Raw genomic sequence first — 15,373 nt, 5'->3', positions numbered from 1 at the left:
ACTTATGTCTGGCTGGCCAGGTGCAGGACTAGTGCAGGAAGCCTCACAGTAGACATCTGAGATATCATCTGTCCCTAGAGAGAGCCTCTCTTAAATCTCAGGTAGCAATTGGTTTATGCCATGAAACAGGAAGTTTTATCTTTTTCAGCTTGTGGATTTTTCATAGAGTTACTCAGATAAATCTAGATATTTTTATCCAAGTGAATGTCCACTCATTTAAATCAGTTTGAAGGTCAGGGTCTATAGATACTGGCAGTAAATTTCTCATACCAGCCATCCAAAAAACGTCCTTTTTATCACTTTTAGATTTGCTTGCTTTTATTGAATGCTTCCTTGTTATTGAACTAGAAGAGGAGATGTTTCACCACTTCTTTATTTTCTCTTCTTTTATTATTTTCATTTTTAATAATCTTCTGTCTATTCTAATCTCCCCATAAATATATTTTTGCTAATCATTCTTTACTGTCTTTTGGTTGTCTGTTCAGATCCTTTTCAGAACAAAAGTAGAAGAAAAGTAGGTTGAGATTTACTTTCCTCATCAGACGTGACAATTCATCAGCAATTCTCTAGTTTCCTTAAGGTTAATCTTTTAATAATTTTGCCTAAGAAAAGCTAGCAGAAGAGTCATGGAAAGCCTTTGGAGGATTGCTAGTTCATTCTTTCATTATTTCTTTATGTGACAGTTTTTTGGCTAGGGAAGTTTATATTTTATGATGCATAATTGCCTTGCAATTATTGCGGACTAAGAACATGCTTATGAACAGTTACCATAGCTCAGCTGATATGCGTAACTCTTTAAGCTTTGATGTTATGATGGTGTGTCTGAGCACCAAGTTTTAAAAGTATGGTATTAGCATTTCTTATTTATGGGCAAAAAGGAAGTTGCAGATTCCAAAGTTCTGTAAGGGTTTAAAGAATTTTTTTCCCCTGGATGACAAAAATTTGCTCAGCTACATTCTTAATAAGTCTGTTTTTAGGTTAACTAGATTTTGAACTACTTTAAGCACCTAAATATGCATTGCAAAAAGTCTTTGTTAGATGACTTGTTGATTTTACGGTTAAGTCACAAAAATGATACTGGGATTTCAAATGTTCAATCACTTTCAAATTATAGCTACCTTTTTTTCTAAAATGACTTTAAGGCCCAAAGATTAGAGCTTTCCTTTAATGACAGTATAGAACATCTATAGTTTTTTTTTTCTATTCGAGTCATAATTAAATAAAAATTTCAGCAACTGTGATTGTAAATGTGATTGCTATCATAAAGATTTAACTTCTGCCTAACATAATCAAGATCCTGGATTCTTCTAAGATAATTTTAATTAATTTTTGTCTTCAAACTTGACAATATTTTAAATATTCTCTTGACAGGCATTATTCGAATATATTTTTCACCACGAAAATGACGTAAAAAATGTGAGTAATCTATACATTTCATTTTCAGTTTTTGTTAAGTCTCATTCTGTTATTTCTGTCAGTATTCTGCTAAATTAAGGATCTAACTAGTATGTCATATCTCAGTACAGAAATGAAACTTTAAAAGATGTGTAGAAGAAAAATCCTTTCTAGAAGTATTTACAAATGCCAAGATACCAGTTCATCTCTTTTTTTTTCAGAAGCAAAACTAACATTCTAATGCTGTGAAAATTAGGTCCCTCACCTCTCAACATGAATAGGCCCCCATATTTAATGATTTGATGTTAACAGAATTTACTGGAGTACAGAGATTCTGAAACGCCCTTCTGACTTCCTTTAAGACAAAACTCAGTGTAGTCTTCCACACTGTAAGGATAACTTAAAATATAAGAACCAAATATAAATCAATGCCTTTCTTATATTGCAAAGAGCATGTGAATATGAGAAGTGAGAAGATTCTCACTAAACCTGTTCCAAAAATATTTTGTTGTTCCTGTCTGGATTATTGAAAAACTGCCAAATCATTGGCTTGCAAATTCAGCACAGTATCACAGCTAGGTATTTGGAGCTTTGTTATGTTTGTTTCTGTCCTGCTGGGACCTGCCTTCAGCTACCATCATTCTAGTTGCTGTATGTGGTTAGTTTAACTGGATTACAGCACATCTTCTCACCACTCCTTGGTGTGGTAGGTGTGTCACACCAGGTAGGTGTGACAACATACACAAAAAGAGACACACTGGGTTGGACCAGAGGCGCATCTATCCAAATATCTTGCTTTAGACAGGGGTCAAAGCATCTGCAAAGGTCATCTGCAAAGGTTATAATGTTAGAGCAAGCACAGAACGATACCTCTCTCCACTGTTCTCCCATCTTCCAGCAGTTTGCAGCCCAAGGATTTCTTGTGCAACTGATAGCTTGCATCCGCTGGTAGATCTCTCATCTGTGAACTTGATCAGCCTCCTCTGAACCACTGTAAAGTTTTAGCGTCCTCAGCATCCTGTGTGAGTTCCACGGCTTAACTGCATAATAACTAAGAAATCACTTTTTTCTTTAAATCGTTGTACCTACTAACTTCATTTACTATCCTCAGTTCTTGTACTGGGAGTCAGGGAATGATCAATCCCTTATCATGAATTTTTTTCCACTGTTTTTATAGACCTTTATAATAGCCTTCCCCCAGTTGTTTATTTTTCATGTGGAAGAGTCCTAGCCAAATTAGTCATCAAATAAGAGCTTGAGTCCATGGAGCAGCATAGCTGGAACTACCTGCCAGATAGCTGAACTGCCTAGAAAGTTCAGAGTACCTGAGACTTGACATTAAGTGATAAGTTACAAATGATTATCCATTACTGGAAGAAGGTGAAAAAAATCTGACAAAAATAGATTAAACTGAACATCATTGGACATTTTAAACTACTGGGATGATTGTTTATCCATTTCAGTAAAGGAGGAATAGGAATGAAAGGTGTTTGGTGAAACTGCAGTGGACTAAAATATCAACAGGAGATTGGACACTTTCTGGAAATTTAATTCCATAGAGGTGAAGTATATTGTTGTCCCAATGGAAAGATTATATTGTACATACCATTGTCTATAACATTTATTCCCTGAAAGTTTTTCCCATTGATTTTTGACATCTTTTATAGCAGAATCTGACAGTCTGCCCCAGGACTGAGGATTTTACAGTACTTTACCCAGCTCTGAGGTTAATACAGTTTTCCTAATTATACAGTTTCCCTCCTATGCTATCGAAAACCTTTCTTCGGCTGTTTATCGAAAACCTTTCTTCGGCTGTTCTTCCTGTGTTACTGTTCTCAATGGGCAGGATCAAGTTTGGTACTTATTGTTTAAACTTTCAGAAATACTTAGATCAAGCTTGCAGAAGTTTTTTGGCAGCTCGTCCAGGAAAATAATTAAATTACTGAATGAATAAAGTGTCAAAATATTTCATTACTCTGTTAGGTATATGCACACAGTCGAAATGGAATCAAAATTTCGTCTCGAAGTTTGTATGAAAGGACTGTTTCATGCCAATACTGCAAAGCTGACTAAACAGTTATCAAATTTTCTGCAGCACTTCCGATGTATGATTAGAGCTGAAGATAAATTCCCAAGTTGCTTCTTTGATTCTGTCATTTTCAGCCAGTTGATCGATAACACACAAAAAATATTTTCTTGGCATTGACATAGATCAGAATGATTTCCAAATATACTGTAGCGTGATGCTTTTAATCTAGTATCAAATGACTATAGTTTCAAACTGTCAATTTTTTGCAGAGAGTTCTTTTAAGAATATTGAGTTGCAATGCACTATTAATCCAAAACATGGCTGAACCAGTAAGTGCAAATGTCAGAACTGTCAGAGGGAATTAGCAATTAACATTTACTTGTTCTGATACTAAATATTAAGTTATTTTTTGTGCCCCTACTAATGAAAATAAAAGTTTATTACTGAGAACCCAGTTCTCAGGAATAAAAGGGTCACTTAATAAGGTGTCACACATGCCTATGAGCTACACTTTAAGGAGATGCAGGATCTCTAGGCTGGACAGATAATTTTAGATAATGCAAGCAATTTTCCAAGCACCCCAGAAAAATTTGTAAAATGGTGTTACATTATATTGCATTTATTTTGAAGTACCTGATGAGAATCCAGGATCACTGTCTATAAGGAAAAGTTTTGGCTATGTTTTTATAAATACCCTAGCCACAAAATTTAAATCTGTATGAACAAAGAATGCGTCAGCTTAATCACCATTGTTTCTCGTAAAATGGCAGGGAGATCAACGTCTTTGGTTAACGACAGCATCCTGCAGAAATTTTTTTTATGTCTCAGTTCACAGCACAAGGGACCTTTATGGTGTAAAGTATATCACTGAACAACTATCTTTTGAAATTATTCACTGTTCAGCTTGCTTTCTCTCGCTTGCTTTTACTCCTCTTTTGCTCTTCTGCACTTCCTTTTCCTCCATGTTAAATATAATGTCCTTCCCTCCATTTGAACCTCCTTATCTTCATTAATTTTCCTTAAACAAACAAAAAACCCTTTTTAATTTCTCCTTACGCTTTGCTGTCCTACCAATGGCATTTCACTAATTCTTTTTCTCACCTGTCTGTGAAAAGGGAGTGGTTGGTGAGTTAGGATTCAACAGAGAAAGAGAGGCTATGTTAACAGTTTAAAAGTTGTTTCTGCATGAGATGAGATGAAAGAGCTTGGAAGTTATTAGATCAAAGCCTGGGAAACTAGCTTGCTTGTGTTACCGTGTAGACTGAAAAGCCTTTGTTGGCAGACCGTCCACACGAGTGGAACTGGAAGACCAATTGCTGCAGATATATGTGCACCCAAGACGTGTAAGATCCTGCTCCACACCTGAAGAAGAGTGTGGAAAGCGAAGAAGCAGATTGTTTCTTTTCGTCCACGGTTCCCCAGTAAATTAGTAGAGTATGAATTATAAATTTCTTTATAATTCACATGAAGGGTTTGCTACAAATACAGCGCAGAAGTAGTAGAGAGGGTATCGTTCCTTTGTCACTTTGTTGATCTAGAACGGTCTATATTTTTTTCAACTTCATTATTATTTAAAAATCAAAGGTAATTTTATTATTTCAGTTCTGGTTAGTATTCAGACAGTCTATAGAAAGAAAAAAAATGCCTCAGCAGTTTCAGTTGAGGAATAGCAGTGTGCCTTCAGCTGGACAAAGGAACCCGGCTCAAATTAGAAGTAAATACATCTATAAGCTATCAATTATCAGAAACTAGGGGGTGGAGGAAGAGGAGAGACGCACTTTGCTCCTTCATCACTTGAAAATGTATTCAAAAGTCTTTCATTCTACTTAATGAAAAATTAAACAGTTCTCTGAAGAAATTAATATTACCCTATCCATTAGTGTTCTTGACTTGTTTCCTTTCGGAGTGATATATATTCTGTACTCCTTGAGCTACTTCTAAAAGGCATTTTTTGAGCTAAACGCTATGAGAGCAGGGCAGTTTAAAAGGCTTCTCCAAAAATAGTTCAGCTTCTACTTATTTCAGCGTTAGGCTGTGACGTTGTATTCTGCCGTTATTCTTAGGTGAGTAATGCTAACAATGCACTTTGTCCTGGGAGAGAACAATGAATGTCCAGTATATACTTGGGGTCAATAGTCATGACCTGTGATATTTTTTTGGTTTTTCCTAACAGTCTGAAGTTTATACTCTGTGATAGGAAACGATTTATAATAGAATTATATTGGATTTACAAACAAAGAAATCGTCTTAAATTGACTATGGCTGATGTCCTTTACTCAGCATTCTGATAAACTGTCATATGCTAATTTATCTACAAAGAAGTCAATACCTGTCACTGGGAGAATTACTGCCATTGAACAGCATGCGAAAGAAGCAGTAGACACTTACTATAGTTTCCATAGGTCTAAATTTTCTTGTTGCATACAATCTCATGTATGAAATCTGTAAATTTCAAACAAATGTACATTTATGAATATAATTTTGCAGTGCTTTAGTAAAGGCTTGTAAGCCTACAAACTGTTTTATTCTGAGTTACAGCTGGTAGAAAATTTGGAAGTCTTAGTTATACTACAGTTTAACTAAGGAGAGTAATGGTAAAAACAGAATCATGCTAAATATAGTTACAGCTAAAGCATCTGCTTTCTTTTTCATTTAAAAATTGCTCTGATTCATTCCTTATAAAAACTGCTTTTCACCAGAAAAAGCACCAAGTATTGCAGTTTATTTATTTATTATTTGCACAAATATAAGAACTGAGAGTAAAATACATCTGTTCCATTAATTCTGAAATGCTTCTCTGGGCTAATATTGTTATTAGTACAGACTACTGTATATGGGAGTAACTATACTAAGTGTGCTATAGAGTAACAGTTTCAGCTGACTGGCATTCCCAGATGATGAGCAGTATTCTATAGCTATCAAAACTTTTTGGACCATCAGTGTTTTTTTGGGTTTTTTTTTTTAAGATGTACATTAGAAGTGAAAATGCTTAAAAAGAAATATCAGTATCTACCATTCTGTGAAAGGAGTAATCCACATCCATGATATCTTCCTCTACTGCTTATTAATGCAACTACACTAATACTCAGCAAGGCACAGGAGTGCAGGAGACTGAGAACACTTATTATTGTTATTATAGATTGGTTTTAAATTAATGTGCTGTGCAGAGTGTACATTGATTTGTACCTAAACTTTGCAATTAAAAAAGTTTGCTGTAAACTATGAGAGTAAATTATGCTAGCAATTGGTATTGACATGGCAAGGCAAAGGCTTTGACTTTTAAAAGTTTATTTTAATCAAGTTACTAATATTTCAAAGGCAACATTGTCAAAAGATTTTGTTGTAGTGCCAGCAGAAATATATCTACTAGCGTGCAGAAACCTGACATTTATATGTACAAAGCCTTTTCAGGCAAACACCTTTCAGAAATATTTATAACATCTGCAGTATTTCTGGATTAACATTTTTGTAATTGCATGTAAAATATCAGAAACAAGATGGTATGTTGACTGTTTTTAATAGGAAAACATACAAACAGGATTACTTAATTTCAGAAACTAATTTCAAAATGAAGTCATGCTTTGTTTCTTGGTGCTGGGTAATAAGATTTCAGGATCTGCGCAAATAGAAACTGAACTGCTGATGATGATATCTACTGAGCCTGAAACACTCTTACTTCCCACTGTCCAATAGGAGCCAGAATTGTTAGCCTGACATAAAATAGTTGTCAGAAATAATTAGGTACCACAATGCAAGCTGAATGTATAGCTACAGAAAAGATAGTTGTTTGAAATTCAGTCCTCCTTGAATACTTGTCATGAGAACACATGAAGGAAAGCTCTTTAAAACATGTATTATTTGCCGTTTGGCCTATACTCATTTTAAGCGGCTGCTCATGCTGCATTAGAAACAAGTATGGGATTTGGCAGACACATACATTCTTTATATATGTGAAAACACAAAAAGAAGTGATGTTCCAATCTCAGCTGCTTTCCAAAATTTTCCCAGTGAACTGTATCGGACAAAATTGCTTATATAATTTCAGATTAAAGTATTTGTGAAGAAGGGAAACTGGTAACTTCTGTCCTGAAGCAGACTTCTTCCCCATCAGAACGGTAGTGTCCGGAGGCCGTTTTGTGTAATTTGCCATTAAGAAACAACAGGCAACCAAAATAAGCTTTGGTCTGTGAGGTCCACCAGTCTGAGGACTTCAAGGACTCCACATGACTGGAAGAACTAGTGAATTCAGAGCTCCTCAGTTTTTTCTATTCTGTCACAGAAGCTGAGACTGACAGCCCTCTCTTTCTGATTTAGGAGACAGTAAATGCAACTCCATAGCCTGAATTGCTACTGGAAACAAATTATTCTCTTCCACAAAGCCAAAAGACATCAAGTTGCCTAAGTTGTCATAGCTCCATTGACTTTGCTGAACTGTGCCAAATCTAAACCTGCTGAATATCAGGTTCATGCAGCCTAGTTAATAGCAGGAGGAAAAGGAATAAAACCCAGTGGTAGATATCACTAAATAAAGCTGTTTCTGGTATTTCAAACATTCAGATGATGCTATCCTGGAAATTATTGGTTCCTCTGCTGTAGAGTGGCCAGAACTTTTCCATATTGTTCTTAATAGAAGTCTAGTTTCTGATTTCTGTGGTCTGCAAAATGTTGGTGAAAAAAAGAATGAATACTTTGTTGTTAAAATACTGCTCTGAAGCTTTTTAGACTATTTCTGATGGTATCGCTAAAATGGAAGTAACAAATGTAGCATGGCTTTGATACGTTCTGGGAGAAACTAAATTAAAAAAAAAAGAAAAAAGGAACACTAACAATTGCTTTTTTGATAGGTTTTGGTACAGAACAGGCATCAATTTGTTTTGACTAAAATGCTGAAATTTGCATTTTCATGCAAAACATGGATAGCTATAGATTCTATTTGTGGCAACCCATGGTAGCACATTGATAAGCATACCTACTTTTCAGATATACCAGATGGAAGAGGCTTTAGAACTCCACCGTCTTCAATAGCTGTCTCTTTCTTAGAATATTTGTCTATTTTATTTCATAGAATAATTATTTATATCATAGACTTTTAAAGGAAGAAGTGTTTCCCACAGAACATGTCTGAGGGTTCCCAGAAGTAGAGGCAGCTTCATATTAGTAATGAGATGACAATTTTCGCAGTATTTCAAACTGGCTGAATTGATTTGTTTGTTCTAGTGTATTTTTACTTGTTTTCAGCAAGCTGTAGTGAAGGTGGATGGGAAGCTGGAAAAGAATGTGATAGCTCATACAAATATTCTGTATACTCTGAAGCAGCAATTCAGCGGTCTAATCAAATTAATTTCATATTTTCTCTTTGAATTACTAGAAACTTTTAGGGTTACATGTTTTTATAGGGACAAATTATCCTTTCAGCTGTTTTATGTAATAAACTGTACAAAATAGTAAACATAAAACAGTGCACCCTCCTCAAATTTACTGGGCCTTTTTGCTCAAACTAGTCTCTTTACAAAAATCTTTCCCTTGTTCACGTCATTTTCTTTTTCTTTGCATAAACACAAAAAGTATTAATGTTGAAATGATGGGTTTGTTTTGGAAGGCTCTGGATTTGGCAGCCCTTGCCACTGAGCACGCACAGTTCAAGGACTGGTGGTGGAAAGTCCAAATTGGGAAGTGCTATTACAGGTAAGCCATTTTTTGTTTTTTCTGTGATGAGTGAGTGTGAGTGCTGAACCTCAGCTGCTGTGTGTATTGTGTAATATTGGAGACTGAGAAACAGTACGCTATATATATAGTTGGCAAGTACTGTGCTTGTAGTTAAATCACCTTTAACAACCGAGCAGATTATGCTCAACTGCTTGATGTAAAGACACCAACAGTGACTACCTTTAAGTGCCTGAATTATTTGCATCTTCATCTTTGTTAAAGTGCTTCAAAATCACTGGCTGAAATTTCAGTAAATAAATACAAAGAACTATTGTTAAAACAAACTGTCCGAAAAAAATTACAATATTAGATTGAGAAAATAACTATTAGTGAAGGCTTCAACTTAGTGAAATACTAAAAAATGAAATATTTATGTTAGACACTTTTTGCCAGAGATGCATTGCCCAAGAAGTACCGAACAGTTTGAAAGATGGAGCCAAGGCCCAAGGGGAACACCCAGGACCCAAGCACCTGACACAAATGGCTTAGGACTATGACTCACTGAAGAGAGGGCATCAACAGCAGGGAGGCGAGCTTGCTGCAGGCAGCTTGGACTAGTTGCTGAGGCGCTAGCTATGACTGTGACAGCCAGTTCTGACAAATCAGGTGAAACTGCTTCTATTACAACCCTATTTCCCATAATTTAAGCAAGTACTGAGGCAGCTCTCCCTTTCCTTCATTACACTGCTTGTCCCATGAGTGTAAAACACAAGGAACTTACTGGTTATTACAAAACTGAAGCGTCATCTGCAGTCTTTACAGTTGTATAAGCAATAGTTGTATGAGCAGGCTGATAGTACAAAGCAGTTAGCCCTTTAAAATTCCACGTTCCTTGTTTTATCGTGGTCTGAAACCATTTCAGATGCCTAAACTAATGAAATTCTTCATTATCCTTAACCTTTATTTGACGTTCTTTAGAAGATTAGGCTGATTTCTTTTGAGCTTAGAGGTCATTCATCACTTTCATGATTTTTATGAGTAGTGCTATAGAGAGTAAAGCATCCAAGCAGGCATATGTGCTTCCAGCATCAGAATTACATTATGTCCCTATTGACTCTGTTTCTTTGCTCACCAAGTATATGTGCTCTTTGGCTGAGGGAAAGAAAAGGCAATTTGGATATGAGAATATGTACATTTCTACAGTTTTTGAAATGATATGAGCCTCCTAATTTGAGACAGTTTGTAGTTTATTTAGCACTTAAAGATCACTGCAAATTATTCTAGAGTAATGCAGTATTGCAAAACAAATGCTCTTGATGTGAAACAGGCTCCTGCGAGGTTTACATGCCATACATTCCCCCAAGAGCAAGCCAACAAGTGGTCTGCATGAACAGTCTAAGCTGTGGTGTGGTTTAAAATACAGCATATTTTTTCAACACACAGTTAAAGAGTTTTAATATCCCAGCTTCTTTTGGGACAAGGTTGCCTAGAGGATTGAGCTGGCAGATTCCTGTGCAGGAACTCAATGTGGAATGAGACAATAATAGGAATAAGGACTGGGGAGAGAAGAAAAGCTGATTGAAAGCTGCCAGTGAGTGTAGGGAGCCTGGGACAGGCTAAGCAAGGAGATCAAGAGCCATTGTACAGTGGAGACAGGTAATAAAAGTCCTAGTAGCCATGGATGAGGAACCTGGAGAGTAAGGGAACTCTCTGGGGAAAAATCTTAGAACTGTGTGCTCAGTGATACAAGAACACAAATTGACAAATGTTTTGAAAGGAAAATTGGAAGCTGGAGGAGAGCAAAAATAAAAGAGGAGTCAGGAGGGAAGAAGGAAAAAAAATACCTAAACAAGACAACTTTGGACTGGGCGGGAATGCCCAGTATATATAATATATATAGTGTGTATATATATAGTATATATAATCCCAGTAATGGGATTATAATGAGACGGTTCCAGTTGGGACAGACAAGACTGGACCTCTGTGCCACATGTGTACAATAAGTCAGAAACAGTGTTACCCCAGCCAGAATACATTCTGCTCTGGAGACTTGGACAGAACCCAGGAATGGCAATTCTCACTTTCTCTGCAGTTGGCAAACTTCCATGAAAACAGCTAGAAATGTATCCCCTTCTCTCTATTCATGGTGCCCCGAGAGAGTGACAGTCCTACTGTTTCTATCCGTTGTTTGGCCAGGTGGTGGAGGCCTCTACTACTGTATATAGAGCAGTAGTTTTCATGTGGGACTGGGTTACGTTTAAGGATATTTACAAAAGTAACTGAGAAAAGCAACCTGTTCTTAGTGAGCGTAAATGTGTTAAACAGGGTTCTGTGCCTTCACTGGGAAACTCATGGGGACCACAGATCAAAAAAGACTGAAGCTCACTGATCTAATGGTAGCAATATCCTTATATGTGGGGGGATTTTTTTTTTTTGCTTGTTTTAATTGAAGAAAAAAGAGCACATAAAAATAATATTAAAAGAGTGTTAAGATTTTATTGTCAAACAGTGAAAAAAGTTGCTGTACAGTTAGTCACTATGCACCTGTATATGACAGCCTTCATTATCTTATGTACTGATCAGAATGGATCTGACCTAGGGGTAAATAGGGTTTATGACCCAAGGGGAACTTGTCTGTAGGAACCTAATTACTTTGTCACAGAATATAGAAGGTAGCAAGTAGGTCAGGAAATCAAAAGGTATGTGATGGTTACATGGATGATGCCATGAATACTCCCTGGAAAATGTATGTTCTGTCTTTTCTTCTGGCACAGATTCTGAGGACTTGCAATGCAAGTGGGGTCACACCAGTTCTCAGAACAAGGTCACTAAACATGTTTTATTGTTTATTTGATGCCCAGAGACCCAGTGTTCTGCTGGTAAGAACTGTAAATGAAATCAACACAAGATGAGCTTTGACCATGAAATGCAAAATTGTAAAATCTGTTTTTAAGTGTTTTATACAGGACACCCAAAGTTTGTGACAATTTTTTATATCTTAAATATTGTCAGTTCACCTCACAATTATATTATTAATAGACTTATTTTCATGTCTAAAAACTCTGCTATCCTAGTGATCAGCACCCATCATTATTTTCAGTTATTCAAAACATTATTTAAATAGACTATTCTCACACATAAAGACTAGAATCACACAATGAGGAGAAAAATATAATTGCTTATTAACTACTGTCCATTCTGTACATAACACCAGAAGGCTGCATGTATAAGAGGGGACTGACTTAAGATTTCATGGATGTGCCTTTTTCATAGTTTTTGAATGCTTGTCTTTGTAACCTAAATATATTTAAAAGCATATTTTTTGTTCACGTGCACATACATACATAACCTTAAAGTATACTTTTGGATAGTTCCTCTTTGGCTTAGTATGCACTGTTTTCTGATATAATAAGTACATAAAAAACACAAAACAAAAAAATTTGTATGTCTATCTGTTATCTCTTTTAGGTTAGGATTGTATCGAGAGGCTGAAAAACAATTTAAGTCAGCTCTCAAGCAACAGGACATGATTGATACAATCTTGTATTTGGCAAAAGTAAGTCAATGATTTGCTTATTTTGGAATGATGTAAAATTCCAGCCTATCCTTGAAAAGTCCATATACTGGAATAGCTGAGCATCCAGCTTGAGACGCTGTAAAGTTTTATAGTGTGTGACCTCCACACAGACTTGAGGCAATACATGTTAACAATTAAAACAGAATTGATGTATGTAATTAAAAAATGTCTTTTGGAGCTTCCAGGCTTCACAAAAAAACCCAGCTTTCTTCTACTTTACTGTATTCTTTGCACTAAACTCCAGTGAGGATTATACAGCTAAAGAATTATTGGAGTTTCAGTGTGGAAAACAGTGTCGCTATCTATGGTCTCCTAGGAAACCAATGCAACAAATCAGTAAGTGACGAGTGAAGCTCAAAAACCTAGTTTCACAAGCAAAATCAAAATAAAGGGTGCTTACAGGAAGCAGTCAGAGACCTGGAAACAGAAAATGCTCTGTCAAAATAAAGACATTAAAAGCTTTAAAAGAACAGCTGGCACAGCTAAGTATTGGAATTACTTGTTTGTGAGGGTACACATCAGATTCTAGACATTTTCCAAGGCATTCAAGAAGAGATGGCCTGTGGAAAAACTAAGACTGCGTTTTTATTCCTCTAGTCCTAGAGGAAAATGAAATCAGGTGCTCTTTGTCAGCTCCCTTCAAGCCAGCTGTCACAGATCTATCCAAAACAAGTCATCACTACTAATAGATAGTTCAGATATTCATATTATGGTACTTGCTCATATTATGATATTTGCTGTACCTTTGTATTCCTTGAGGAATTTACATTTAGTATTTAAACTATTATCATTGGTATCTGAAGACTTGTCTTCAGTACAGCAGTTTGAGTTAGTTTACTCAGTTTGGCTAAGTCATTTTAGATTTCTGTCCCTAGCAGGAGTAACTCTGCAAAACACTTGAGCTACGCAGAGTGATAAAATTAATAAGAGTAATTGGATTTTAAAAAAACAGTGATTTATAATGGGAGCTATGCATCCCCTCCGTATCATTACTAGCCTGAGTAGGAACAGCACTTGAACTTCTACCTCCCCCTCCATAGACCAGCTAGCTCAACTATAAGGCATCACACAACATGATAGACTGTGGGTGGACAGGCAGTAGAGTATGGCAGTGAGTTACTGCTCAGTCTGATAATACTGGAACAATAAGGCTAGAGTTAAGCAGCCATTGAAAAGTAATAGGATTGCATCAAGTTCTATGCAAACTGATAGACACCACGGCACCAGTTAGTTTTCTAGTTATGTTCATTATTACAACAGCTATCAGAATTCTTTTTTTACTGAAAGCTAAATCTCCTTTGAAACATAGTTTATGGAAAAATAAAAGACTGAAAGAAAACTAAAAAATAAGACTCTTTTCATGCAAGTCAGGAATGCAGAGAATTAACAAAATATTCCATGACCCAGCAGATCTGGAAATGGGATATTTGTACCAGAGATAAGAGAGATTCCAAAGAGAAAATGCAGGTGCTCTGCATTTAGCATCTAAAGCTAAATGACTGTAGCTATAGTACTCTTCAAGAGCAGGTCTCCCCAAAGTAGCTGTGGTATGTGGAATTTTGTCCCACCCATCTTTTCATTTCTCCTGTCACCCATGGGGGAAGCGGCTGTACCTCAGAGATACCAGGAAGTATGATACGTGGTGTGCTTGGACATGGGAATTCCTTAGTAGAGTTTGTGGCCTTGTTGCCCTGGCTCAGAGGGTCTGTAATGAGTGTATCTTTGGAGTGAACCTCCAGATGAAGCATAGACTGGATCTTGAGTCATTATGTTCAGAAAGCATAGTTCATAAACAAACAAGCAAACAAAGATAAAAAAGGCTCTAATGGAGTTTCCTGTCCTCCATTTTTTGCATTTTTCCTCTAAGGATATGAAGATAGCTGTGCTTCATAGCTAGATCAGATTTAAAAAAAAATTAGTTAAAATTCTCCCTCTTAGTTCCAAAAAAGTTGAATTATTTGAAGGTATGGCAGTATGCACTGGCTTACTGCACTTATTTAAGATAAATTAAACTCAGATAAGTCACTCACATATGTAATACTGAAGAATAAAACAACCAGCCTCGGCTCCTGCTAATTAAGAAGTTATACCCAACTATCATGTATTCTCTTTCATCTGTGTACTTTCCACTGAAACTCTTTATGGAATAATTTAGGTGTAGAAAGCTGTTGCTGAGAGAAAATAAAACTTCAAATGGTGATTAAAGAAAGGAGAATGGAGCATGACAGCCACAACAGAGGCATTTATTTAAAGTTTAAAATTTATAAATGAAAAACTATAGCAAATGATTTGAAGGCTATTTTAGATACAGTGACATCTACAGATGGAGTGAATTAGGAATAAACTGTTGGTTTAAAACTTATCTTTAATTGCTGGTGTCATTGGTGCAGTGTTAGTCTACCAGGTACCAACCTTTCCACAAAACACAACCCCTTCACTATTTTATTGCTTTTTACAGAGAGTAATTAGTTTCATAGCTTAATACAGGACATGCAAGTGGTAGCAGCAAAATGACCGGGTGATCAATTTGAAATGGCAAGTCCTTTCACTAGGAAGGCATTCACAGTCTACAATTCTTTTACATTAAGAATGACACTTGAGTGGTCTTAGAAAATGATTCTTTGTAAATATCTATAGCAGTATCTATCTATAGGTATGCAAGTACAGAACTCACAGGTTTAACTAATACTTTGATTGTTGATACTCAAATATAGTTATCTTAATTA

The 15,373-nt window shown here is 36.1% G+C and overlaps 1 protein-coding gene across 2 annotated transcripts in view; it reads left to right on the top strand.

Moving 5' to 3' along the window:
* The window catches only part of TTC8 (tetratricopeptide repeat domain 8), a 42,173-nt gene that overhangs the window by 17,348 nt on the left and 9,452 nt on the right, over positions 1-15,373 (top strand). For both annotated transcript variants that reach the window (XM_026112259.2, XM_026112270.2), the window contains exons 7-9: positions 1,372-1,416; positions 9,024-9,109; positions 12,539-12,626. In XM_026112259.2, coding sequence (XP_025968044.1) covers positions 1,372-1,416; positions 9,024-9,109; positions 12,539-12,626 — 219 coding nt within the window. The remainder of the gene's footprint in view (positions 1-1,371; positions 1,417-9,023; positions 9,110-12,538; positions 12,627-15,373) is intronic.

This window comes from Dromaius novaehollandiae, chromosome 5 (assembly GCF_036370855.1).
Source record: "Dromaius novaehollandiae isolate bDroNov1 chromosome 5, bDroNov1.hap1, whole genome shotgun sequence".
Lineage (NCBI taxonomy): Eukaryota > Metazoa > Chordata > Aves > Casuariiformes > Dromaiidae > Dromaius > Dromaius novaehollandiae.
The sequence above is the reverse complement of the archived record's forward strand: the minus strand, read 5'-3'. Positions and strand labels throughout refer to the sequence as shown.